Source organism: Polistes fuscatus, unplaced genomic scaffold (genome assembly GCF_010416935.1).
Source record: "Polistes fuscatus isolate 324 unplaced genomic scaffold, CU_Pfus_HIC Scaffold16, whole genome shotgun sequence".
Lineage (NCBI taxonomy): Eukaryota > Metazoa > Arthropoda > Insecta > Hymenoptera > Vespidae > Polistes > Polistes fuscatus.
Genome location: NW_025113064.1, coordinates 1,558,050 through 1,584,106, shown reverse-complemented (window position 1 = coordinate 1,584,106; position 26,057 = coordinate 1,558,050). Strand labels below are relative to the sequence as shown.

The 26,057-nt window shown below is 30.1% G+C and overlaps 3 protein-coding genes and 1 long non-coding RNA gene across 12 annotated transcripts in view; 1 reads left to right on the top strand and 3 right to left on the bottom strand.

Moving 5' to 3' along the window:
• The window catches only part of LOC122514871 (insulin-like receptor), a 51,194-nt gene extending 36,171 nt beyond the window's left edge, over positions 1–15,023 (bottom strand). For 4 of the 5 annotated variants that reach the window (XM_043631961.1, XM_043631965.1, XM_043631964.1 and 1 more), the window contains exon 1: positions 4,765–4,908. The gene's annotated coding sequence lies outside the window, so the exon portion shown is untranslated. Of the gene's footprint in view, positions 1–4,764; positions 4,909–14,801 lie in introns of those variants that run through there. The other variant, XM_043631962.1, reaches the window with a different exon arrangement.
• Positions 15,024–15,300: 277 nt separating this feature from the next.
• On the top strand, positions 15,301–19,076 carry LOC122514870. Of its 2 annotated transcripts, none has more exons than XR_006303148.1 (4): positions 15,301–15,322; positions 16,442–16,481; positions 17,660–17,798; positions 18,386–19,076. It is a non-coding gene; the product is annotated as an uncharacterized LOC122514870 (long non-coding RNA). The 2 variants fall into 2 exon arrangements; XR_006303147.1 differs by lacking the exon at positions 15,301–15,322 and adding an exon at positions 15,903–16,193.
• LOC122514868 (major facilitator superfamily domain-containing protein 12-like) lies at positions 17,217–22,153 on the bottom strand. Of its 3 annotated transcripts, none has more exons than XM_043631957.1 (7): positions 20,396–22,153; positions 18,915–19,261; positions 18,547–18,829; positions 18,373–18,487; positions 17,917–18,291; positions 17,554–17,807; positions 17,217–17,418 (listed from the first exon to the last, which is right to left on the bottom strand). In XM_043631957.1, exons 2-7 carry the CDS (start codon positions 19,111–19,113, stop codon positions 17,298–17,300), a joined length of 1,347 nt encoding a protein of 448 aa, XP_043487892.1. In that variant the 5' UTR covers positions 19,114–19,261; positions 20,396–22,153; the 3' UTR covers positions 17,217–17,297. The 3 variants fall into 3 exon arrangements, with proteins under 3 accessions (XP_043487892.1, XP_043487893.1, XP_043487891.1); XM_043631958.1 differs by having other exon boundaries at positions 21,101–22,153; XM_043631956.1 differs by lacking the exon at positions 20,396–22,153 and having other exon boundaries at positions 18,915–19,521.
• Positions 22,154–22,750: 597 nt separating this feature from the next.
• Positions 22,751–25,161, bottom strand: LOC122514869 (maspardin-like). 2 transcript variants are annotated; one of them, XM_043631959.1, is made up of 7 exons: positions 24,717–25,161; positions 24,226–24,360; positions 23,869–23,974; positions 23,613–23,733; positions 23,338–23,446; positions 22,963–23,211; positions 22,751–22,851 (listed from the first exon to the last, which is right to left on the bottom strand). In XM_043631959.1, exons 1-7 carry the CDS (start codon positions 24,813–24,815, stop codon positions 22,768–22,770), a joined length of 903 nt encoding a protein of 300 aa, XP_043487894.1. In that variant the 5' UTR covers positions 24,816–25,161; the 3' UTR covers positions 22,751–22,767. The 2 variants fall into 2 exon arrangements, with proteins under 2 accessions (XP_043487894.1, XP_043487895.1); XM_043631960.1 differs by having other exon boundaries at positions 23,613–23,649.
• Positions 25,162–26,057: the final 896 nt, after the last annotated feature.

Sequence of the window (26,057 nt, the reverse complement as noted above, 5' to 3'; positions counted from 1 at the left end):
TTATATATATTTTCTGTGCGTTACTACTATTATAACGATAAGTTTAATAATAATTACATAATTTTAATTTCCGTTTTATTTCACCTATATATTATATTGTACTACCCTGTAATTAATGGCCTTTGGAAAGCTTAGGTTTTAGGATCAATAAAATATTATTAAATAAATAAAATAAATATATTGATCTATAATTTTCTGTAGATATACAATGGGAAGAATTTCTTGTATTTGACGAACTCGTATTATCGAATATTTAAACTTAACATTATCTACTTATTTTGTTTATTTTTATTAGAGTGGTCTAGTTTTTTGTGAAAAAAAAATAAATATAAAAATAAAAAATAAAGTAATTAAGTTGAATTGTCTTTAAACTTGTTTTTAAACTAATTGCACGATACATTGTATGATACTTTTGTAAATTTCGTAATATTATGACTTCCAAATATAGATACCGAATGATTACCGTAATAAATAATGTGTTATTTAGATATGATTAACAATAAGTATATGTTTTTATGTTTTTTTTTTAAACAATAATAAGAAGGAGGAGGTGGGAGGTGAAGGTGGAGAAGAACGGAATCCGTTTGTTCGCACGTTTATTCGACACGAGCTTCGAAGAAAAACGATCAGTGATGCTTGACACGATGCAAGGAAACGAAACGAAACGAAACGAAACGAAATGAAACGAAACGAAACGAGACGAAGACGAAGAAGAAGACGAAAACTTTAACGAAGAGGAAGATGGTGGGGTTCGTGTCGGTGTTTCTTACGTAAGCAGATATTTCCATTCAAAGACTACAGTGACCCGGGGTTTTGCTTTCCTGTTTCTAAATCAACTAAACACAATACTACTTAATAAATCTGACTATTACAAAGAAAGATTACAAAAAGTTAGATAAAAAATCACATAATTTCTACGCGAGAAGAGAAACCATTTCCTAAAAATTCTATTAGGAAAAATTATGATGAAATAATACAGGAATTATTTGAATTATTATAAAAAATAAAATCTGTAATTTTATTTAACGCACAAATAAATATCCTTTTCTAATTTTATTTTATATTTTTTTTTTGTATATATATATCTAACGAAACATATAAATCAAAGTTTATTTAAACTGTTCCATTTCTATTCACCGTTATTTATCTATTCTATAAAAGAAAAAGAAAAAGAAAAAGAAAAAGAGAAAAAAAGATAAAATAGAAATTTAGTTTACTTGGATGATTCAAGGAGGACGATAATAATTTCAAATGATATTCCTATTTAAAACAAACACATTATGTATTATTCCGACAAATAGAAGAAAACGAAAGAAAGAAGACAAAAAAATAAAACTCGACTAATCGGACTCTTATCTGCTCGCTATTCACTTTCGTTTACGAGAACGGAAGAAATAAAAAATAAAATAAAAATACCCAGAGCAACACACAACAATTCATTCGACAATGATAGTAAAAAAAAAAGAAAGAAATTCATAGAAAAATCGATAGACAAAATATATATCGTAATTGATGTTCGAACAAACACACCGATATAAATCGCACACATCGATTCATAAATTAATGATAACGAAAAAAAAAAAAACCAAACAAAATAATAATGATAAAAAATGAATCACATAATCATACATTTACTTCTATCTCTATCTCCCACTCCCCCCTCCCCACCCCCACTCCTGTTCTACATTCAACGATGAATCTGAAATCACGGTATTGCACAATGAAACGAAATATTTCACTTCCCATCTCTCTCAAACCTATGAATTGACAATAAAAAGGGGGACAAAAATTCGAATACTTCAAAATTAATTTATTCAACTAAAACGTAATTCGATTAGTCCCTCCCCCATTCCAATTTCATTCTCATACTCTCTCTCTCTCTCTTTTTTTTCTTTAACTATTTAAAATTATTTTTCTTCGTTTCATTCCATCGTGTAATCATTTTTGCAATCACGAAAAAGATGAGTAATATCAGAATGATCTTTACTAAATCCCCACCCACTCATCCACCCAACCACTTCCACTCTTTCTATCTCCTTCCATCTGTAGTCGACTCGAATGATAAGAAAGGAATCTTCTTATCTGAAATATATCTATAAGTTGTGTTTTAAAAGAACGTAGTAAATAGTATTACTACGCGTTGTAAGTACCTCGTGGTATATTCTCGGACGTTAAACCGTACCTATTATAAACATCTACGCACGCACACGCACACACACACGCCCACGCATATATATATATATATATACATATGTTACTTATACTAATACACACTTTTATCTTATACACGTTCTGAAAGCTAACAAATGTATATATATATATACAGTAAACCTTTCTAAAACTATATCACACTTTCGTTGCATAGATCATCTGCTATTAATTTTAATTTTCATTTTTGAAGTTATACTTCTTTTGGCGCGTTTGGGAAAATATAATGGGGAGTGATTTTGTTCCGAGCGTCTGGAAAAACGACACCATGAAGTTTGTCGGTATTTACGACGCGCGGGAAAACGATTTCAAGTTTACGGCATGAAGTTGTCTTCTTTTCTTCTTCCCCCCTTTTTTCTTGAGGTTATGTTCGTTTTGGTACGGCAAAGAAGTATAACTTCTTACGTGCGTACATAAGTACACACACCAGTTTTTTTATTCTTTCTTATATATAATAATAATTATTTTTTTTTTTAAGTTATTTTTTTTCTTTGAAGTTTGTTTTTGAAGTTATTTTTGAGGTTATTGAGGTTATGTTCGTTTTGGTACGGCAAAGAAGTATAACTTCTTACGTGCGTACTTAAGTATTTTTATTCTTTCTTATATATAATAATAGTTATTTTCTTTTTTAAGTTATTTTTTTTCTTTGAAGTTTTTTTTTGAAGTTATTTTTGAAGTTATTGAGGTTATGTTCGTTTTGGTACGGCAAAGAAGTATAACTTCTTACGTGCGTACATAAGTACACACACCAGTTTTTTTTTATATTTTCTTTCTAATAAAAAATTGAGTTGAGAATTATAATTGCTTATAGATAACAAAATGAAATCAATACTTACACACACACACACACACGTGTAACCGTCACTAATTACTATTTGAGTTGTACATATTTAAACAAAAAAAAGAAAGAAAACATAAATTGAAACATAAATTGAAGAAAATACAATGTATAAGAAACGATTATAGAAATTAAACAGAACACTTCATTCGAACGTAATAATTATATATTTCCAACGTCTAAGTGACGTAATGTAAATACTTAAATACATGCACGTGGATATCTTCTACCGCGCATGGTATGTTAAATAAAAAAAAACAAGGAAAAAAGAAATATATGAACGGCCTCCACGTGCGATAGAAATGAAACGAGTTTCATATATATATATATATATACAGTGAGAGTGTTTCTTAAAATCTGAAACCGTTACGTTTATTAAATTTGAAAATATTCGAAACAATTTGGATATTTTATTGGATAATAAAAATGTTCAATTCGAAATAATAACTGATTAAAACTGGTTAAAACAAATAAATGTTGATATAAATAATGAGAAATATTAATAAAGTATACGATATTAATTAATTAATTGTTAATTAATCGATGCAAGTGTCTATTGTTGTTTTAAAAACACCGTGTATATGATAGGAGTACCGTACTCCTCGAAATTCACCTTCACACTGACACGTTGTTGTATTATGAAAGTACTTTTATTCAAAGTTGTTTACAAGACCTTCCGAACGTTGCGCATGTCTCTCTTAAAAGGAATAATATTCGTAATAAATATAATTTTCTTTTTTCCTAAGGTCAGATAAACAACTTTCAATAAAAAGAATTTTCATATAGGATAAACGAGTTATTTCAATGTATCGAAGATGGATAATCAATGTTTTTTTAAAACTACATTTTACATTTCTTCCGATTAATTAACAATCAATTAAAGTATAATTAATTCATCTCGCAAATATATCACATCTTTCTACTCGTCCTTTTTTTTTAAACAAACGCATCTTGCAATAAAATATCGTATTAACCACGTTAAATAAAAACCTTCCATAAAATTTTGTATAAAAAAATATAAAAAAAATGTATTTGTAATATAATGTTTAATATCATCGTCTATTATCATTATTATCATTTGTGTGTGTGTGTGTGTATGTTACGTTTAAAAAGGGAATTCTAAAAGCATACATTTTATATAAGCAACGTAATGCAATTACATACACGTGCATCGTGTATGTAAATACAAAAAATAAAAAAAAAAAAAAAGCAAAAAACAAAATACAAAAAAAAGAAAATTGTGAATGATCTATTATAAACATTGCATAAACAGACGCACACAAACACGATGTAATTAATATTTATGTTGCATCTAAACATTTCGATAAGAATAATAATAAAAAGAAAAACAAAATAATGATTTATGACGTAATACGAATACACTCGTACTGATACAACACATATACGAAATATACCACACACACACACAAGTATACACAGAATTATATACGTACATTCGATGTTACAAGAAGAAAAAGAACAGAAATACACAACAGATTTACGCTGCATGCTAGATATAATTATTTCAATGAAAAATAACACAAAATAATAATATTTATGATATAACAAATACACACGCGCGTGCACTGAAAATTATATATACACAAATTGCACACAACCATACACACATATATATGCGTGAATAGATAATTGCGTGTTTAAAAAATAGTATGCGTGATATAATAAAAAAAAATAAAAAAAAATAAATAGATACGTACATAGTATCACATAAACATATTAAGTATGCACGTTCCAAGTGCATATGTGTATGCGCGTGTGTTTGTGCACGTTGAACGAGAGTGAACAACACACTTCACCGTCTTTCTCCGAACACAAACTGCGATTCCGTAGCGTTTCTCGCGACGTAGTAGCAGCATCCTCTCTCTCTCTCTCTCTCTTTTGTCTCCCCCACCCCCCTGTTTCACCCTCTACCATCTACCCTCTATACGGTATGTACTCAAACCTTCACCTACCCCCGAACCCTCCTCCTCCTCCTCGCTTTTCTACTCCTACTATTCTCCTCGTGGCTTCGTTTCTAACGGTCGGAGGGGTAAGAAAATGCGCAGTATTGAAAGAGGGTGCTGAATGTGTGTGTTTCTTTCTACCCCTTGGTGTATACTGAATTATTGCTCCGAACTCGGGGATTACTTCTTTGATATTCGATGTGTTTTTTTTTTCTTTTCTTTCTTTTCTTTTTTTTACAGTATTAAACGAAGTGATAAATGAAATTAATCGATTATTGAGATTATTGGTAAATGTTTGTTTGTTTGTTTGTTTGTTTGTTTTATTTTGTAAATTAATCTCAACCCCTTTCTCGCGGTGACGAGTTCTTTTTGTTGTTGTATAATAAAGTAGAATAAACGTGGTTAGAGACAACTACCACCCCACTCGTGTAAAACCTCGTTCACCCACGCGTTCAGAAAATTTCCTATTACTATTATTACTACCACTACTATTACTACTGTTGTGTGAGAGTGTAGTATTACGTCGAAGACACATTTTTTTTTTTCACAATCTGGAAAAAGATGTTAAATTTATTTTTACAATGACGCAAAGTATCTCTAGTTTATCGTCCTACATTAAAAAAAAGAAAAAGAAGAAGTATATAACGAGAGAAAATATATTTGCGAAATAAAAATAAAATTATTAAAATTAAAGGACAAAAAAATTTAAAAAAAAAAAAATAATAACGTAATAAAAAGAAAAGAATTGTAAAATATATATATATAATATGAAAAATGAAATGAAATGAAATAAAATGAATGCGTAATTAGTAAGATAACAGCCCTCACTCTGTTTATGACCTCGTTCACCCACATTAAGGAAATTTCTCATAAATACTACTACTACTACTACTATCATAGTATCTAGTATTACTGACAATGAGTGAGAAAACGCATGATGCCCTTCTTCCGTTTGATATTACAACACGCACGTGCGCTTCCGTAGGCGGAAACGACGCCTCCTCCTCCTCCTCCACCTCCACCACCTCTTTTCTTTTTTTCTTCTTCTTCTTCTATTTTCTTTCCATATATCTCTTTTTTTATCTTTTTCTACTACCCCTTCACGTTTCACGCGTTCCTGACGATGACGTTTCGGCTAAAATTAAGCTCCGAACTTTGATAGGATGAGAAGTGATCATCCATTTTTCTTTTTCTTTTTTTTGAAGTTATTTTATTTCTTTTTCTCTAAAATTAGATTTTTATTTTTTCCCTATTTCGATGAATAATAATTCATCGATTAAACCCTTTCGATCGTAATGATTTGTATATTATTACTTAATAAACATCATAGTTTCGTGATTATTAATTGTAGATTATTTGTTAACGAATTTCTAGAAGTTAATTAAGAACAAGGATTAATTGTTTTATTTCTTTTTCTCTAAAATTAGATTTTTATTTTTTCCCTATTTCGATGAATAATAATTCATCGATTAAACCCTTTCGATCGTAATGATTTGTATATTATTACTTAATAAACATCATAGTTTCGTGATTATTAATTGTAGATTATTTGTTAACGAATTTCTAGAGAAGTTAATTAAGAACAAGGATTAATTGTAACGTAAGAGTAACATTGAAATTGATTAGAATTCAATGAAAATGATCGATATGGAAACCTCGAGCAAATATCGATTCTCGATTCGACCCGGAATTCCACGAGTACCTTAGAGAGACCGTGGGAAAATCGAGACTTCTGTCTCTCTTACTCACACATTTCAAAGCCAACACACATATTTGCACACATACACATATATATATATATGTATATATATATATTGTCCACGGCCTTCTACGACCCACTTATGTCGTTGTGGCTTCACGTGCGTTCCGAATGTCTCTCATTTTCTCTCTTTTTCTTTCTTTCTTTCTTTCTTTCATTTCTTATTTCTTTCTTTTCCACGAGGAGGACAACGAAATCGAAAAAATCGATCGAACGATTATCGAGATACACGTTTACTTATTTACGTATTACATACCTGTGTATATAACATCTGTATGCATGTATGCATGTATGCATGAAGATATGTAAGTGTGTTGGTTGTTACCACGTCTCCAAGTGTATTTTATCGAAATCAATCTTAAACCTCGAAAAAAAGAAAAAAAAAAAAAGAAAAAAGAATAAGAAAGATAAATAATAACGAGAATTTCGAATTATCGATCAGGTTAATAAATAATATATATATATACATAAATAAAATAAATGTGTATACACATTTAATTGGAAATACTTACAAAGTTAAAAACATTTGTGTGTAATCAGTTTGAAAATGTTGTTACAAAGTAATGGGGGGGGGGGAATGAAGGTATGTAATATGCAAATTTACGAATTAACGTAACACGTCAGCCATTAATTAAAACCAACCCCCTTCCCACCACCCGATCAAAAAACAAAAATAAAATAAAACATTTGAACATTTGCACAATTATTGTTTTGTTCTTCTCTAGACGAATAGAAAAACATTTCTAGGAAAAATATCGTGGGGGAATATATTTCACGATAATAATATTACAAATAAGAATTAAAATAGGCGTTGAGAGATTGGCTTAATCGGGCCAATCAAATTCAAACTGTAAACAGGGTGCTGGTGGTGGTGGTGGTGGTGGGTTTGAAACGACGGTGATACTTGGACACTTTACAATTAGTGTTCTCGTTTAAAGTATTTACCCAGGTCTCAAACGTTCGTGGTGGTCTTTAAAAAAAAAAAAATTACAAAAACAACAAGAAGAATAAAAAAGAATAAGAAGAAAAATAACTAGAAAAAGTAAAGCACGAGTAGAAAGAAGAAGAGGAAGAAGAAGAAGAAGAAGAGGAAGAAGTTAAAGAAGACGAAGAGGGTTGGGAGGGGGGGGGTTGAAAAGACTCATGGAAGGTGACTGGTTTCTACCAAGTCAAGGCAAAGGGTAAGAAGAGAGGGGTAACCAAGAGGATCAAAGAGGGGGGGGGAAAGAGGAAGAATGGAGGTGGGGGAAGTAAAAGCAGAAGATGAAGAGACTCGCGGATGGTGACTAGTAGAATGGTAAAGGGGTAACGGGGGAGGATGATGAGGGAAGGGGCGAGGGGTAGGGGGAGGGGGGTAAAAGCAAGAGGATCAAAGAGGGGAGAATAGGGAGAAGGGGTCCGATGGCCAGTTGACGTAGAGACGAAGCACCGAAGGGCGAGGAAACAAGATAATACTTGGGGAGAGAGAGAGGGGGAGGGAGAGAGGAGAAGAGGGAAGGATGGGGAGATTCAAATATGGCGGGGATCCGCTTTGGAATGCGGTTGTTATACCACGTAAACGTGTGCCGCTTGTTTTTCGTGTCGTGCTTTTGTAAACGTATCGGTTTTAAACTTATATCGTTTGATTTTTCATCTCTGTTTTATAAATGACGAGTATAATAGATGGTGGGGAGGAGGAGGAGAAGGAAGAGGAGGAGGATGGCTTTAATTTTCTATTTAAATTGAAATTAAATTATTTAAATTGTTGAAGAAAAATTGTTACAATGATTATTAATAATCGTGTAATATTTCTTATGTTTTTATCTTCCAAATTTATTCGTTTTTTTCCTTTCTTTCTTTCTTCTTTCCTCTCTCGCGTGTGGCGTATCTGTTTTTTATATTATCTACGAAAGAAATAATAAATAATTAAAAATTGATAGGGAAGAAAAATATTGTAAAAAAGAAGATGGAAAGTGAAGAAATGAAAGAATGGGAAAGAGAGAAAGGGGGGTGAATAATAAAAAGAAAAATTTGAAGAAAATAAATAAAGTCGATCGTTCGCGTGGGCGACTCTCGTTGTGGTTGCATTGGATGGTAAAGGGGGAAAGGGGAAGAGGAGGAGGAGGAGGAGGGGAGAAAGAAAGAGAAGGAGATGAGATGAGCTGATGTGAAATGGAATGGAATGGGATGGGATGGGATGGGATGGGATGGGATGGGGTGTTCACCCCGTCCCGTGTGTGAACGGGTATCTTGGAATGCATGGTGTTTCCCATCCCGCGATGAAATATCGTTCATGGAACCTATGGACACGTTGCACTTTGCATACTCGAGACTCGATGCCGGCAACTTCGAAAAGAACCTCTCTCTCTCTCTCTCTCACGTGTTTTTTTCTTCTTCTTATTTCCTATCCTTTTTATTCTCATAAGTAACAGTACATGCGAAAAGGGTATAAGGAAAAAGAGAGAAGAAAATGATTGGACGCACACATAAAAAATAAGAGAATTATAGAGAAATATTTGAAAAAGAAAAATATGATTATACAGAGTGGGCCAAAAGTACAGAACGTAATTAAAATGATTGATAATAAAATGGTATGCATGAATGTATATGTATGTACGTATGTATGTATGTATGAATGAATGCATGCATGCATGCATGAATGAAAAAAGAAAATGAATGAATGAACGAATGAATGAAATAATTAATAAATTAATTAATTAGTGTGAGAGAGAGAGAAAGAAAGAAAGAAGGAAAAAGTAATAAAGTAAAGTATTATTAGATGAACTCGAGTGATTCTAATCTCGCATAGTGTGAACGTCCTGGCTAACTATTCCGGAACCGAGTTTCCGATGCACACGATGCAAACACTGGAAGAAAGAAAAAGGGTAGAAAAAAGAGGGAGGGAGAAAGAAATACATAAATAAAGAAAGATAGAAAGAGAAAGAGAACTCGAGGATCTTCTCTTTCTCTTCGGCTGGCTGGCTGGTTGCTTGGCTCTCGCGTTAACAGTTCGTAGCTTAACCTTCCGTTACTCCCCTCGAGTTGTACCTATATCCTGAAATGTAAACTGCATTCCACATCGTGTACAGGATGTCCCGAAAGTATATAATACCTTTACCATTCTTTACCTTTAATCTTCTTCTTCTTCTTCTTCTTTTTCTTCTAAAATTCATTTCTTCTTTTTAATATTTACATCTAATTTTCTTTTTATCATCGAATTTTTACTAATTTTGTATTTATTATATTATTATTCAATATCTCCTTATTATTTTCTCTACAATTATTTTACTTTTAGTTATAGAATACAATTCTATTTCAAAACCCCTAGGATTTTTCACGATTTAACTGAATTTTATAATTTAACGATGACATATGTAGAAAGAAAATAAAAAAACAAGAAGAATTTGTAATGAAATGATTCAGCCAATCGTAAAGGATGTTAATTAGCGTAAGTAAACTTCTTAATTACTCTAAACTCGCATACGTTGTTCTAACGCAAATAACATTGTATAAGTTTCTTTTAAAATAGTAAAAATAATCATTATTATTATTATTATTAGAACTACAACAGCTTGCAGTATTCTTGTTTTACGAGAGAGAACACAGGTATGATTATAATCATAAATAAACTTTAACTATTAATCGACATTATCAAACATTTCTAACCGAACTTCGAATACAATTTTTCTTTCACTCGTAAAATATGCTCCCGCAATTTGCGTCGACCATATTGAATGAAATTAATATAAAATTAGAAAATCAATTAACTAAAATCTAAGTGAATTTGTTAAAAAAAAAAAAAAGAAAGGAAATAATAAGAGATCGTTGAAAAATCTTGAAACTAAACGTTAACGACCTCGTTGGCTCACGTAGCCTGGCCTAATTTTTGCAAAGTATTGAGGTCGACATCAACGACTAGGTCGCGTTCGTACTATTTTATGTGACGTTTTTAACGAAAGGTTAAATATCACCGTTTACGTCGAAAATACTTTCATCCGTATGAACATAGATATTTTATCAAAATAATTCATTATATTACTTAATATAATATATATGTGTGTGTGAAATTAATTTTATTAAAAAAGAACACTTCCAATATATTTTTAAATGGGCACGAACATAATGTTCAATAAAATTCTTACACAAATCTCGAAGAATATATGAAAAAACAAAATATAATTAAGATAAAATAAATTGAAGAAGAGGTAGGTAGATGAAAAAAAAAAAGAAGAAAAGAAGAAAAGAAGAAAAGTAGCTGGTGATGCTTGGAAACGGAGTGGTGTTTAGCCGTGTGATCCTTTTAACGAGTACAATCTGGTCGGACGTTTGTCGACTGCACCGGTAAGCGTTAATCGTATAACAACGGAGACAGAAAGAGACACGTTATGTACGTTGCTTCTAAACTCACTCGACGACGAGGGTAGACTATCCAATTACAATAACCCACGAGACATAAACAAGGTCGCCACGACGTAAACGCATCTATAACCCTTCCCTTACTTCATATTTCCCCACTCGTTCAGATTCGTCGTCTTCGTCGTCATTATCAACAATTCTTTATTATTTTTCTTCTTATTAATGTTCCTATTTTTCTATTATCTTGTTCTATAAGATCTCTTCGCAAATTTAATACCAAAATTCAATTATATTCCTATTGAAAGTGTGGGGGTTTTTTTTAATGTTTTTATGGCCATCAGGTTCTTCAGATTTTTGTAATTTTTTTTTTTTATATTGAGGATCAATATTATTTGTTTTCAAAAAAAGAAAGTGTGCCATGCACCGAATGAAGAGAAGCTTTGCTACGTTTCAACAATTTTAGTTTCAATAATATATATTCTACTGATAATCTAATTTATTATTTTTATTCTCATTGTGAATTAGTTTCAATAATACATACTTATTAATTTTCAATTGATGATCTCAGTCTTTAATTTCCTTGATTAACCTTATTAACCTTATTAACTCTTACTGCATTATCTGTTAACCTTGATAGATTTTCTCTCATTAATTTCTTATTAACAATCTTATTATCTTTCTCTCTCTTTCTCTCTCTGCATATATAATCAGATTTTTATTTTATTATTTTAATCTTTCATGTAACAATATACATATTTTCTAATCTTCATTATAACAATGAATAAAGATAAATGATATTTAAAAATACAACAAGAGTGCATAAGTTCAATTCTCGATAGAAAAAAATCATCTATTCTATCCTAAATTAAAATAATAAATACACGTATTCAATATATACATGGTGGATATAAAATTTCAATGGGAAAATAAACCGATGAATCCTTAATAAACAAATTGTCAAACCTTAATTAGAATAAAATGACTTATAAAATGAGAAAATAATAACAACAAAAAAATAGAGAACGAAAGAGAGAGAGAGAGATAGAAAAAAAGAGACAAATAGATAGATTGAGTCGCATTATGAAGATGGGTTATATATGTTAGATTGGCGAAAACAAAACGATTATAACGATTACGCAACATGGTCCGATATCGATCGACGTCTACGTCGCATTCGTTCGCTTCGACACGATGTGGGTCGCGAGTAAATACTTGAAAAAATAATAATAAAGGAAAGAAAAGAAAATAAAAGGAAGAAAGAGAGGGGGGAGGGGGTGGGAGGAAGAAAGGGTTGGAAGGAGTTAAAAAAAATAAAACGAGAGAGAGAGAGAGAGAGAGAAAAGAAAAACAAATTATTCTTATAATTGCAATAGGAGGATGTTACACCATGATCCATATTATCAAGCAGCAAACACGTCCGTTAGAAATTCTTACTTTTTACAACGTCATTTATGTGCACGACGATGACGTCAGTCATTCATAAACCTCCGCTCGTTTGAAATTCCCGCGTTTTTCTACATCCTATAGAAGGGATATCTAAGAAATCAGTTTTAAACGAATTCAAAGTTTTATCTCTCTCTCTCTCTTTCTTGCGTTTCTATTTTTATTATTATTATTATCATTGTGTTTTCTTATTCAAACACACATTTTTGTATACGTGCGACTAATGTATTTAAATCATTCTAAATTTATTTTATTTCCTACTCGAATTTTATCATTCAATTACCTAAATTATTCTTAACGAATGTATCCCCTGTATTAATAATAAAAAAAGAAAAACGTATCTATACAAAAATCCCTTATACTGTTTCATCTCTATACATTGAAACTCAACCATAGGTTTTGTATACCTCGTCAAAAGAGTATGAAGAAAGTAACAGTAGAAAGCACCATAAATGATTGTTGCAGGTATACGATAACTATACCAATGTAATAGTAATAATAGTAATACTAGTGTTTTAGTATTAGTATAGTTATAGTAGTGGTAGTATTTAGTATAGTAATAGTAGTAGTAAGCAACAACCGGTAGGTCCGATCGATACCCTCTCTCTCCCTTCGCTCTCAGCGCCGACGACCGTAAAGGAATCCAGCGAGAGAAGCAACAACGCCGGCGTTTTCCTCGAGCATGGTGGTCGCAGCCGCCGCCGCCGCCGCCGCCGCCATGGGGGCACATACAATTTTCTATCTCTCTTTCCTTTTTAATCTTCCTTTTTCAAATCTATCTTCTACTAGGAATCCATAACGCACATAACAATCATACAAAATTCATATATCATATGTGCATTTTAAATATGCAATATGCACCTATTACACAAAATTACAAATTTACTCTCTCTTTCTTTTTCTTTTCCTTCTCTTATTCGTTTCACACATACATACATACGCGTACTTGCATACACATATATATATATATATGCACATTTACTCTCTCTTTCTTTCTCTTTTCTATCTCATTTGTATATTTACTTATTGGGACCCTAAACACATACATTCTTACTTTCTCTCTCTCTCTCTCTTTCTCTTTCTTTTTCTCTGGCTTATTCGTTAACTTACTGGGTCTCAAATACATATAGATATATAGACCACATACACCATTAATTTATTCTCTATCTTTCTTACTCTTCCATCATCCCTTAGCGGTAAACAAGGAAAAGACGAGGAGGACACGATGCAACGATGCAACTACGACGACGACACGAAGGAGAACGGTGACGAACGAAGCTACCCGAACGAACGGGAGGTCAGTGACTAAACGAAGAATCGTCGTGTGAAAGGCGATATGTCTCCGAGAGAGAGAGAGAGAGAGAGAGAGAGAAAGAGCAACAGCAAGAAAGCAAGAGTAAGAGAGTGTACGAGAAAGAACGAAAGATAGAAAGAGATAGAAAATTGTATTAAAAAAATATATATAATCAAAGATATTAAACTTCTTATTGTAATATATATATATATGTATATATATCGATACATAAGGAGATAAGAAAAAAAGTAAGGAATAGCGAGGACACGTTGAGGGTGAAAAACGTCCCTCCCAATCACCCCCTCGCCTTTCTTCTTCTTCTTCTTCCTCTTCTTCTTCTTCTATTCTCTTTCTTTCTCTTACCTCTTTCTTCAAGATCGATGCTTTCTCCCTCGGAAGAAATAAGTCGAGAGTGTTCTCACAGAAACGCCCTAGGAGCCACCCTTTTCCAAATTCTATCCATCTCTCTATCTCTCTCTCTCTATCTATTATATATATATATATCTTTCTTTCTCACATACACACATACATCAAATCGATCGTATTCGCTTCTATAATAAAAACACTTGCAACAAAATAAAACCCTTCATCTCTTTCTCGCATATCAACGTTCTATATATTTAAAGAAAAAAAAGAAAGAATTAATTAATAATAAGAATTAAAAAAAAGAATAGAAAGAAAGAAGGAGAGGGCAATAATATGAATATCGTTCCTTAATATATGTTTTATATATTAAATGGGTAAGATCGAGAGGACAGCTATATACTACTCCTCGCTACCTTAATATGTGTATATATATATACTTAAATATATATTTATATGTATGCATATGGTGTATGTGTATGTGTGTTAAGTAGCGTTGGTGTGTCGTGCTCCGAAAATACGTCGTAGGCACGCGTGGATGAAGGATAGAGAAGAGAAGGGGGAGCAGAGGGTATAGGTTAGAGGGAGGGGACTTACCGAGACGGCGTGTTACGGCTACGTTGACTACGTTGACTGCGTTGACTACGTTGACGACGTTGTAGATGGAAATGGTGCGGTGTATCATCCACGATTGAAAATTCCTCGAAGACGATGGATGTTTCCTTCCGATGTCCAATTCTTCCTTGATATTATATTTTTTCTTGCTTATCTTTTCTTATTTTATTCGTACTCTCTCTCTCCTTTTCTTTCTTTCTCTTTCACACACATAGAAACGCACGCATTATACATGTATAGATGTACACACAGGATGAAGGGAGAGAGAAAGAGAGAGAGAGAGAGAGGGAGGGAAGAGAAAGACCGAAAAACGAGGTCGTTGGTTAGAACGTTTTGTATCGTCTAGAAAGAACGAGAGTGAGTGAGTGCGAGAGAGTGAGAGAGAGAAACAGAGATAGAGAGAATACACAGAGAAAGATAGAAGGAAGACAAAAAACTAGGCGGAAATAGCGTAGGAGAAGTAGCTCCGACAGTATACACATATACACACACGCGCACTAATTGTATATATATATATATATATTATATGTATATGTGTTATAAATATATATATTATGCACTGAAAACACACACTTAACCTATACACTTTTATCGAGAGTAATCACATCGAATGTTATTCCATTTAATTATACATTTAAATAGATTTTCTTTTATTTAGCACATAGTTTAACTGGCGAATTATTTTTCTCAGCTTTTTCATACTATTTCAGATGAACCAATTAAATATATTATCACCACTTTTTCAAACACACACACACATATATATATGTATTTATTTATCTCATTTAAATGTCTCACTGTGTTTATATGTCTCTTCTTTTTTTGTTATATTAACATATATGTAATTATATCTATAAACGTATACGTATGTACGAACGTACGTATGTTTTATATATATATGTATGTGTATATAAATAAGAACGAAAAAATAAGTGAGAATTATTTACCGAGCCAAACGCAATCTATCCGCACGAGCCGCGCACAAGTTGTTTACTAGAACGCACACCACGCCATGCCCCGTGAGAGAGCGTGCCTCAATACCCCCTCTTCTCTTTCTCCACCAATACCACCAACTTCGATATACTCCGGACCAATAACCGCTCCTCCTCGTCCCTCGTCACCAATCCTGAGCAAAACAAGAGCCTGCGCTGTAACCCCACGCGCATCTTCCGCCCGTCTTTCCCACGATTTTCCGTCGATTGCAGCGCCAATATTTCACTTCTTGAACGTTCTTTCGAAAATTTCACGCTTCCTATCATCGCCATCTTGTGTACACTCTTTTAAATATGCTACTTCTTTTAGATAAATTTATTTTCTTTTTTGATGACAAATTTTGTGTTCATATTTCAAAAATATAAGTACTGAATGCTTTATGTAAGTAATAGAAAATTTTCTTATTATTATTTGTAATAATTTTTCAAAGTAATTTTTAATTATATATATTATACAAAATTTTCTATAATATTATTATTAATGATACAAGTTTAGAAATAACTTTGTTGTATATATATATATAATATGTCTTGATTAAATTAAAAAATAATGATCCAAAATATTATTTCCTACAAATTTTGAAAGTAACTTTATGTTTGTTCTAATTCCTCTATGTTTTTCCATTGTAGTTTACGTAAATCCAATGATGACGTCTCGCTCAGTCAAAAGGTAAAATTCATAATATATAAAAATAATACTTTTATTATAGTAACAAATTATATTTTTATTAAACAATTTCGAAGATTATTCTTGCCAAAATTCTTTTTTAATTTTTCGTTGAATGCTTTTTTTAAATTTTCATTTTTCTTTATAGATTTATAATTATTATTTTCTGTAGCTCTCTTTTTCTTCACTTTCTCACTTTCTTTCTCAACCTTTCTTGCTTTTTAATTACAAATGTGGTTCATAAACCTTCGAAATTCAGAATTATAAAAAGGATTTTAATCTATCTTAACGATAAATATACACACATACATATACATATATAATTAATATAGCTTTGTACAAGAGTTAAAAAAATATTATTAAATATTACTAATAAATCTCTCTATTCGTGGGACGTATGTCCGGATTTTCCTTTTCTCTTATCAAAATGAATTATTCTTATTCATTTTTATAAAAAGAAAATAGAAAGATGATCGTGATATTAAAGTTAGTAATACTTGATTAAATCATTAGAAGTCTTTTAGTATTAGTTTTTTCAAATATTCGTTGTCTTTGAACAGTGTTATCATATTAAAAATCTTAACGAGAAGAAAAAAAAAATGATAATATAACACATTCTAATCAATCTAGATCCTGAACAATTAATGAGACGATCTAAATACAAATTTAACAATAAAACACGTATTACTAATAAAATAAAATTATACGACGTAAAAGTGTTGAGTATTATTTAAAAAAATTCGTTTTCCGCAAAAAAAAAACATTAAAAAGAATATAAAACAATTAGTAAAATAATAGTAATAATGATAACGAGTACATTTATGTTAAACAACGTGACACTGATAACAAAGTGACAAGACCAAGTAGCATCGATGATGCACAAACTATCGCTAATGTGTCACGATTGTAATTTGGACATAATTCTTGTTGATGACATCTCCTATAAAAAAGAAAACAAATAAACAAAAAGTTAATTAAAAAGTTAAAGTAAAAACATATTTAATTTTAAATAAAAATTTAGGATTTCGAAACTTTGTTCAATTTGATTTTTCCCGCCAGACGAGTATAAACTTACCATCGTTCAATAAGAACGACGACCAATCCGGTAACGACTTTATCGAGAAATGTTACAATCGAATAAACTAGTGCACTTCTTTCGGTTCTTGGACCAATGATTTCAGCTGTCACGCTTAATGCCGTTACCATGGTAATCGAACTACCCGCGCCAATTAGAATTGCTATTAGATATGTGATTATTCCGTGACTACCTCCAAATTCTGTAATGGCTGCCGATAGAATACCGATAAGGGCTCCAGTAAGGTAACAAATCTAAATAATTAAACAATAATTTATTCATATTAATGTATATGCATGTAAAAAATATAATATTTATCGTAATTGTTATAAGATCAAAATTTTAAGGTTATACGTTTCTTACCTTGGTACCGCAAGATCTATTCATATATTTGAGTAACAATGCGGCTATAAATGAAGACAGGTAAGAGACTAATGGTACAGTGGCTAACGCTTGTTTACCACCAACTGCAGTTTCTTCAATATAAAGTGGTAAATAAACTGTTGCAAGAGTTATAAATAATCTGCTTGCGACGTACAACATTGCTACTCTTAGTAAAATAGATGTTGCGAACCATGATCTTCTAGGGCCCGATAAACCATCTAGAAGCCAAGTTGATTCTTCGATATTCATTTTGTTTTGTGATCGATTACCATTTTCTAAAAGATTTCCTTTTAGAAAGATATGAAAGAAGGTAGTAGCGGTCAAACCAATCCCAGTTATAACGATCACAATATTCTGAAATAATAATTGATAGATAGCGTTGAGAAAAATATATTTTTAAGATGACGATATCATTATTTCATTTCTAATACTAACTCTGAATTTGTAGTCATCCTTTTCATCGAGCAATACCATGGATTCTCCATTATTCGGAAGGACTATCCACGTAACAATGAAAACTACAACTGCTGCGCTTACCTGTGCCGAATACCTGTAATGGAAACGGTGTATAAGTAAGTGAATTTAATTTAGACGATCAATCATGCTTACCTTATTGCTGTTAATTCGGTTCGACCAAGTAATGAACTTGTTAACGATGGTATCATTGACAAATGTGAAATCTGTACGGCTGCCCAGCCAATTTGAAAGATCACGATACTTAGTATGTAAAAGAATACGATGACAGAGTTAGGACTATTAGCGAATCCTCCAAAAATCATAGGAAAACTAAATGTTACTAAAATGGAGCCAATAATGTGCCAGATCTTTTTCTTGCAATAACGGTCGACAAGAAAACCAAAGATCGGTGTTGTGAAAGCATCCACAATTTGACCTTTAAAATATAATGTTTTAAGTATTAGTTCTTATTATAAAAAAAGATTTAAAAGCTAACTTTTATTAATTATTCTATTATTTACCTAATAACAATAATGTCCCAGCCATTATTGGCGCCATTAGAGCAACTTTTTGTAGGTAAATTAAAGTATAAGAAAACCACATGGCTGCTGCCAAATCATTGAAAATATGTCCCAAAGCGTATGCCAATTTGGTTGACATAAATACTCTATTAGTTTCCGTGACAAATACTCCATTTTCCATTTTAATAGTTTTCTCCATTTTGTTTTTGGTTTACTTCTTTCTTTTTCCTTTTTTTTTTGTAAGTTTCTTTTTTAATATTTTATCGGTGTGCATACATCAGTTGCGACGCATAGAGATATTGAAAGAATTTAGCGTTCTGATCATCATCTTGTTTCTTTTATTTGTACTAGAACAAACACTTAATTATAGAAGAAAGAAAATGTGTGTCAATGTAAATATCTTAATGAACACGTCACGAAATAACAAATGAGATTAACATAATTTATGATAATATTATTATCTCTTATGCAGCTGTTCTATGTACATCAAATTTAGTAAAATAAATTAAGGATATTAATTATAAGCAAAAATTGTTTCTCAACGATGATTCATCGAATAAGTTTTATATACCACGTATTTAGAAGGTTTTCATTTGTAATTTAAAAGATACATATATTATTAAAAGATAAACTTTTAGATTTAATTAATCGTAATTATTATAGTTAAACTACAAGTTTTAATTTAAAAAGTTTTAATGAATATCATGATAAGTTTTCCTTTCACTTGAAATATCAGCCTGAAGCTATTCTCCGTTTAAGGAAGTTGGCGTTTGAAACGATTTTATTTTTGCCTTCCAGTAAAAAAAAGAAACCAATTTACAATGTAACTTGATGTAAAATTTCTTGCTCCTGTTGCTTTTCATTTATGAAACAAGGTTGACACAATGACCGGAAATGTAATATTGAATTTCATATATATTATACACATATGCTTGTACTACTATACAGTACAGTAGTTACTTACTCGTATGTTAAGATTGATAAGTTTATTCTTTGTTTTCTCTTATCTTAGTATCGGTTATAACAACACAAACAGTAAATAACATACACGTCATTTCAAATTTCTTGAAACTATTAGAAATAAGATTATTAGGATGTTGATTTTATAAATTAAATTATCTTTATATTTCAAATCATTATTTTAACTGATTTTACTTTCCATCGAGAAACAAAATAAATAATATAAATTGTTCTTAATTTGAGAAACAAATTATTTAAATTAGTTCTATGTTGTTTCCAAAAAAAAAGAAAAGAAGAATGTAAACAAGTGAATAAATTAATTAAATATAAATTTAAATTATATTACAAACCGAGAGAGTATTGAAATAAATTTAATTAAATGAATTTAATATTTACGATAATTATTTGAATTAATTTCTTGTTTTCAATGTGGAAAAGAAAGAAAGAAAAAAAAAAGATAAAAGAAAACAAAAATAAATAAAATGTATTTTCTAAATTAAATATAGTTTAGTAAGACATACGTAAGATAATGAAGAGATAAGAATCAGATATATAATTTTCCTGGCAGTATAGAAGATAGTAATAGATTTTTCTAAAATAAGAAATAATCACTGTATTGTGTAGAAACTTATTAGACTTTTAAGAACATATTAGGTTGAAAAACGACGAGCAACTGAACGTTGTTCGTTCGCCGTTTGCTTCGTCAGAAAGGAGAAAGAAGATGAAGAAGAGAAGGGACGAATATAGTGGCCAGGGGCAGTGGAGGAGAGAAGAGGGTGGAGGTGGAAGTAGGAGATGGAGAAGAAGAATTATAAAGTATAAACGTTTGTTTTGTCATTTTAAATTTGAAACTTGAAATTTCAGTGTTATTGTTGTTAGGACAAGATCAAAGAATTTTATTCATTTTATTATGATAAATAGAAAGTACTCATTTATAGGCCTCTTGAACAGGAAGGTAATTTAGATAGAAGTAGATAGATAGATAGATAGATTATTTAGATCATTTATAGTAATTGTAAGTACTTTTTATTATATAATAATTAAATTATTCATAGTTGAAAAATTAATGTTAAACTTATCGATACTTTATGCACAATTTATTTATACGATAGCCGATCAAATGATACAGCTAATCTTTAACGATAATTATTTCCTTTTTTAGTTACGCTAATAATCGTCAGCGACTAGAATAATTAGTTTTACTTTTTCTTTTTTTTTATACTTACATGTAAATATAGTTGATTAATAATGTTGCCATGCAACTAATATTTTCATTTTAGGTGACACTTCCTGTTTTGATTATGTACACATTATTTTAGTTCAATTATAATAACGCTCTTTTATGTAATAGAATAATATTATTCTGTTTTGAGTCATTTCGATGACTGATCATTTTTCTTTTCTTGTTTTTCTTGTTTTTCTTGTTTTATTTTTCTTTTTTCTGTTGGAACTGAAAGAAAATGTTTTACAAAGGAATGAATTTGTAATTTAATCTAATCTCTAGAATAGTTAATGGTAAAGAAATATATCTTAGAACGTAGAATTTTGACAAATTGTTATTCGATTCAGAAATAAATATAAATTTTATTCGTTAATTATATATTTGGAAGAGTATACTTAATAGGAAAAGAATTATTAAAATGATTATGGAAAGATAAATAGTTAATAAAAAAATCTGTAAATAATAAGGGTTTTTAACAGGATATGAATCAGTTCAATTATAATATAGAAATGTGAGATGAGTTTTTGCATAACAACGAAGAATGTTACAAAGAATTTTCTAGAATTATACTTTCATTTAGAGTTGTCGATACCAGAGACAGTTTTTATGGTTTAAGCTTCCTTCGGTATAAGCATGCAATATACATATATATACATTTATGTGGTTTTAACATATATACTCATCGTATTTGTAAGAGTATATACATATATATATATATGGGGTATGGAGAGACGGTAATCCGAGATTGAGAACATGAAACCGGTGTCTTGGTAAGGAAGAGTACGAAGCAACAATCGATACTTGGTTTTTCTATGGTCTCTTTCGTTTCTCATCTCATTTACTTGAGTTCGTTAACATTTTGTAGGCCAGACATTTTCTATCTTTCTCTTTAACAAATATTACATTACTTTGATTTCTGTGTGTTACTATCTACAATTATATTTAATTATTCATGTCTTCTGTTTACTTATGAAGTGGACCTGGCAATGGAACAAAGTTCATATAAAAAAGAAAATATATTATTATTGTTGTTAATTGTTAATTAGAAATTAGTCGTACGAGATAAATCCAAAAATAATATAGTATTTTTATTTTTCTATTATTACTTATAATATTTAATTAGGCATGTGTATATACATATATATATATATTTTTTGTAATATTTTAAATTATTGTTATATTTTAAAGATAGAGAATTTTATTCATAAATAAATAATTATTATAGAAAATAATTAGAATAAAATAGAAATATTTTAAAAATTACATTTTTATTTAATTTGAAAATAGATTTCCTATTTTTATTATCTTTTTTTTTCTTTTTTTTTTTTATAACAAAAGTGTATATATCATTTACGTATTAATCTTGATACATTATACAAGATTTGACTAATAATAAAGTTAATTATTCTACTTATTATATACAAATTAAATTATCCATACTTATGTATACGTATAAGAAATTCTAAAAATCAAATAAAATTGTTATTTAAAAGAAATAGAATTTTTCTTAGATTCATTCTTCGATCTGTAAATATATATATACGATCAATAATATCAATTATTGGAAGCTTGTATTATTTTGATATTATCCGAATAATATCAAATTATTCAGATTGTAAATTTCGTGTTGGTAAAAAAGAATACACATATAATGTGTCTATTTACATATAACTATTCTATTATTTTTTTACAATTTACTGTTTTCGTTTTAACCGAGGCTGAGTATTCCGTTCCTTCGAATTGTCTCAAATGTATCTGGAAAAAATAAATAAATAAATAAATAAATAATAAAAATAATATCAAATAATAATAATTATGAGGGGAAAAAGAAATTGTATAAAGGATTTAATGTATTTAAAAATATACCTGTAAATGTAAATTGACTTCGGCTGATCGACTCAAATATGGAAAATTACCGCCATTTTTTAAATGAGCTAATTTAGCGTTCGGATAACATTTATACATTTCTTCTCTCACTGAATTCGATAATGCGTACTCGTCGAAAACGTCCATTATCGTTATTGGCAAATTACAAATTTTTTCCGGTTGAACGTAACAATTGACACAGTTCATAGTTAATCTCGACGCCAATTCCGGTTGATTTAAACTTTCCAACTAAAGAAGACCAACAGCACACAACACAGCAAGGATATAATAAAAATAATACAGATATATTTTTGTTCTTTTTCTTTTTTGTTTTGTTTTTTGTTTGTTTAAAAATAACTCGTTATCTTTTCTTACTCTTTCGACCATAAAATCGATAGCTTCGATAATTTCTCCGTCAACCTTCTCAGTTGTAAAATTTCCCATGACCATTTTTTTCAATACCAACGACGGCAAGATCCAAAAACTATAAATTTTCAAATATAAAATAAAAATAAATGAGAAAAGTGAAAACAAATTAGAAAATTATTCGCTACATTTTTTTTTTGGATTAATAATTTATGACAAATCAATTACTTTTGTTTTTTTTAAAATTGTACTTGTCTAATCGTATCGAGTATCAACTTACTTACACTGCGGCGGAATCGTTGTAACTAAATACAGACGTGTCTGTAAATGTGTTACATAAAATTAACGAGGCTACTCTTGGGCATAAAGCATTGACTTCGGTAAATTTTTGCGCTAAAAATCCACCTAAGAGAATAATCAGAAAAAAAAAATGTTCTTTTCTCTTTTTATTTTTATTTTTATTTTACGAGATTTTCATAACTAAAAATAAGAACGAAATTGATTAATTTATAATTGTATCATACGTTCAATAATTCTGACCTAACGAGGCTCCAAATAGATGGACCCTATCAAGTCCCATGTAATCCAAAAGTTTTCGAAACCCATCGCACCATTCTTTGACATTCCAGTATACCGGTGGTTCAGCCTAAATAATATATTAACAAACAAAAAGTAAAAAAAATAAATAATATTCTTATCTATGTGCAAGGAAAGATAATAAACGAAAGAGTACTAATTATATATTTTAAATAGTATGCATTTTTAATTGCATTTTATTTATACTCATTGTCGACAGTCGATAAGATAGTAATTTTATGATAAAACAGACAAAATAATTGGTAGGTAATTTTGTATTGTTTTTATTTGATTTTATTTTATTTAAGTATAAAAACTCACCGATATAACTCTGTAACCTTTAGCAGCTAGGCCTAATATTTGTTTATAAAAAACATCAGCAGTACCACTGACGGGAGGAAGACAAATGAGTGGACATTTAACAGTCTTTGGGCTCGAATCGTAAATTTTCCATCCCTGTAAAAAACAAGTGATAGGTAACGGAAGTGAAGAGAGACGAAAACCAAGTAGCTTTGCATCAGGATTATGATTTCAGTTGCATGAATCATTTGTGAAAGATAATCTCGATTTATATGAATATTTATACGTGTTTCTCTTTTATATAATCAATGAATAATCGAATTTTTGAAAAAGTAAAAAAAAAAAACAAGCAAATATAAAAGCAAAAACAAACAATAATAATATTTAAAATAACGATAATAAATATTTAATAATTATATAATTTAAAGTACACTGTGTTTGTTATAGTTTTTATCTGATTTTACACACGTATAAAATAATATAAATTATTTGGAAAAATAATTGAAGTTTACTTTAGTGCCATCTGCATCAACGACGATTTTTCTAAGAGGAACAGAACTTCGAAAGCTTTGATATTCTTGAGAACGAGACAGTTCACTGCACGAAGACATTTTTCCTTTCTCTCACTTGTAAACGTTTATCGATACAACACACGATACACATATACGTTTATATTTGATATTTTAAACACAAAATTATGTTCGATTAATTACCATGATGGAAAAAAATGTTTGAAGATGTTATACGAAGAAAAAAATAAAAATTCAAGATAAATATTAATCGAAAGAAAAAGAAACAAAGAAATAAAGGAAGATAGAAAAGTGTTGCGTTGATAAACAGTTGTTTGTAGTAGGGGAATCCCCAAAAAAACACATACACACACAAACACCGACACTTTTTTCGTGTAAAACGATCAATAAGAGAAATTATTCGATTTAATAAATACTTTTCTTCGTAATCTTATCGATTAATCGAAACTTCTTAATGATAAATTGTTTACGATAAAATACGACATGTTTTTAACAGAATTTAGTTAGATTTAAATGAAAAACAAATCGATCTAGTGAACAAAAAAAACGAAAAAGAAAATAATATCGAAAGAAAATAATCGAAGCTAACGCGACGATGGTTCATACTATACTCTTTCAACTGGGTTACCTTACCCCCCATCTCATCGTAGCTTCTACCAGTTATTGTACCCCTCCTTTTATACGAACATGCGCAGTTTTCCTATTCGATTCGAGAGAGAGAGAAGAACACTTGTGTTAGGCTCATTCTCAATCATCTTTGATCCTTCGATCGGTATAAATTGTATTTTTTTTTTTTTTATAAACAATGTACATTTTCATAAGGTTTTTGTTTATTAGCAATTATTAACGCGATTAGAATAACTCGTTGAAAATATTTCATCGATTGATGTCTACCCTATCGACTTATGGTATTGTAGAATTGATTAATTGTTTATTTAATAATATATTTTTTATTATTTTAAACTAATATCTAAAGTTTGTAGAATATGATCAAATTGTTCGTGAAATTAATTAGATTTGATTTGGTATTATTCATTAATTAAATAACGTATTCGTGTAAATCGAGAATAGATTTTGATATTATATTATTTCAGATGTCGTTAATTCTTGTTTACTTGTAAAAGTTTATCATTTCGAAGTTTCCTTTGTCGACCGAGGATAATCAATAAAATTTTCTTATTTCTAATTAAACTACCGACGTACATACAGTGTTTTACCTTATCGACCGTTAGTTAAAACAATTCTTTTATTCTAATTTAAATATACAATATATATGTATATTACCACTTTATCGACCGCTAGCCTATTAATCGGCTTTTCGAT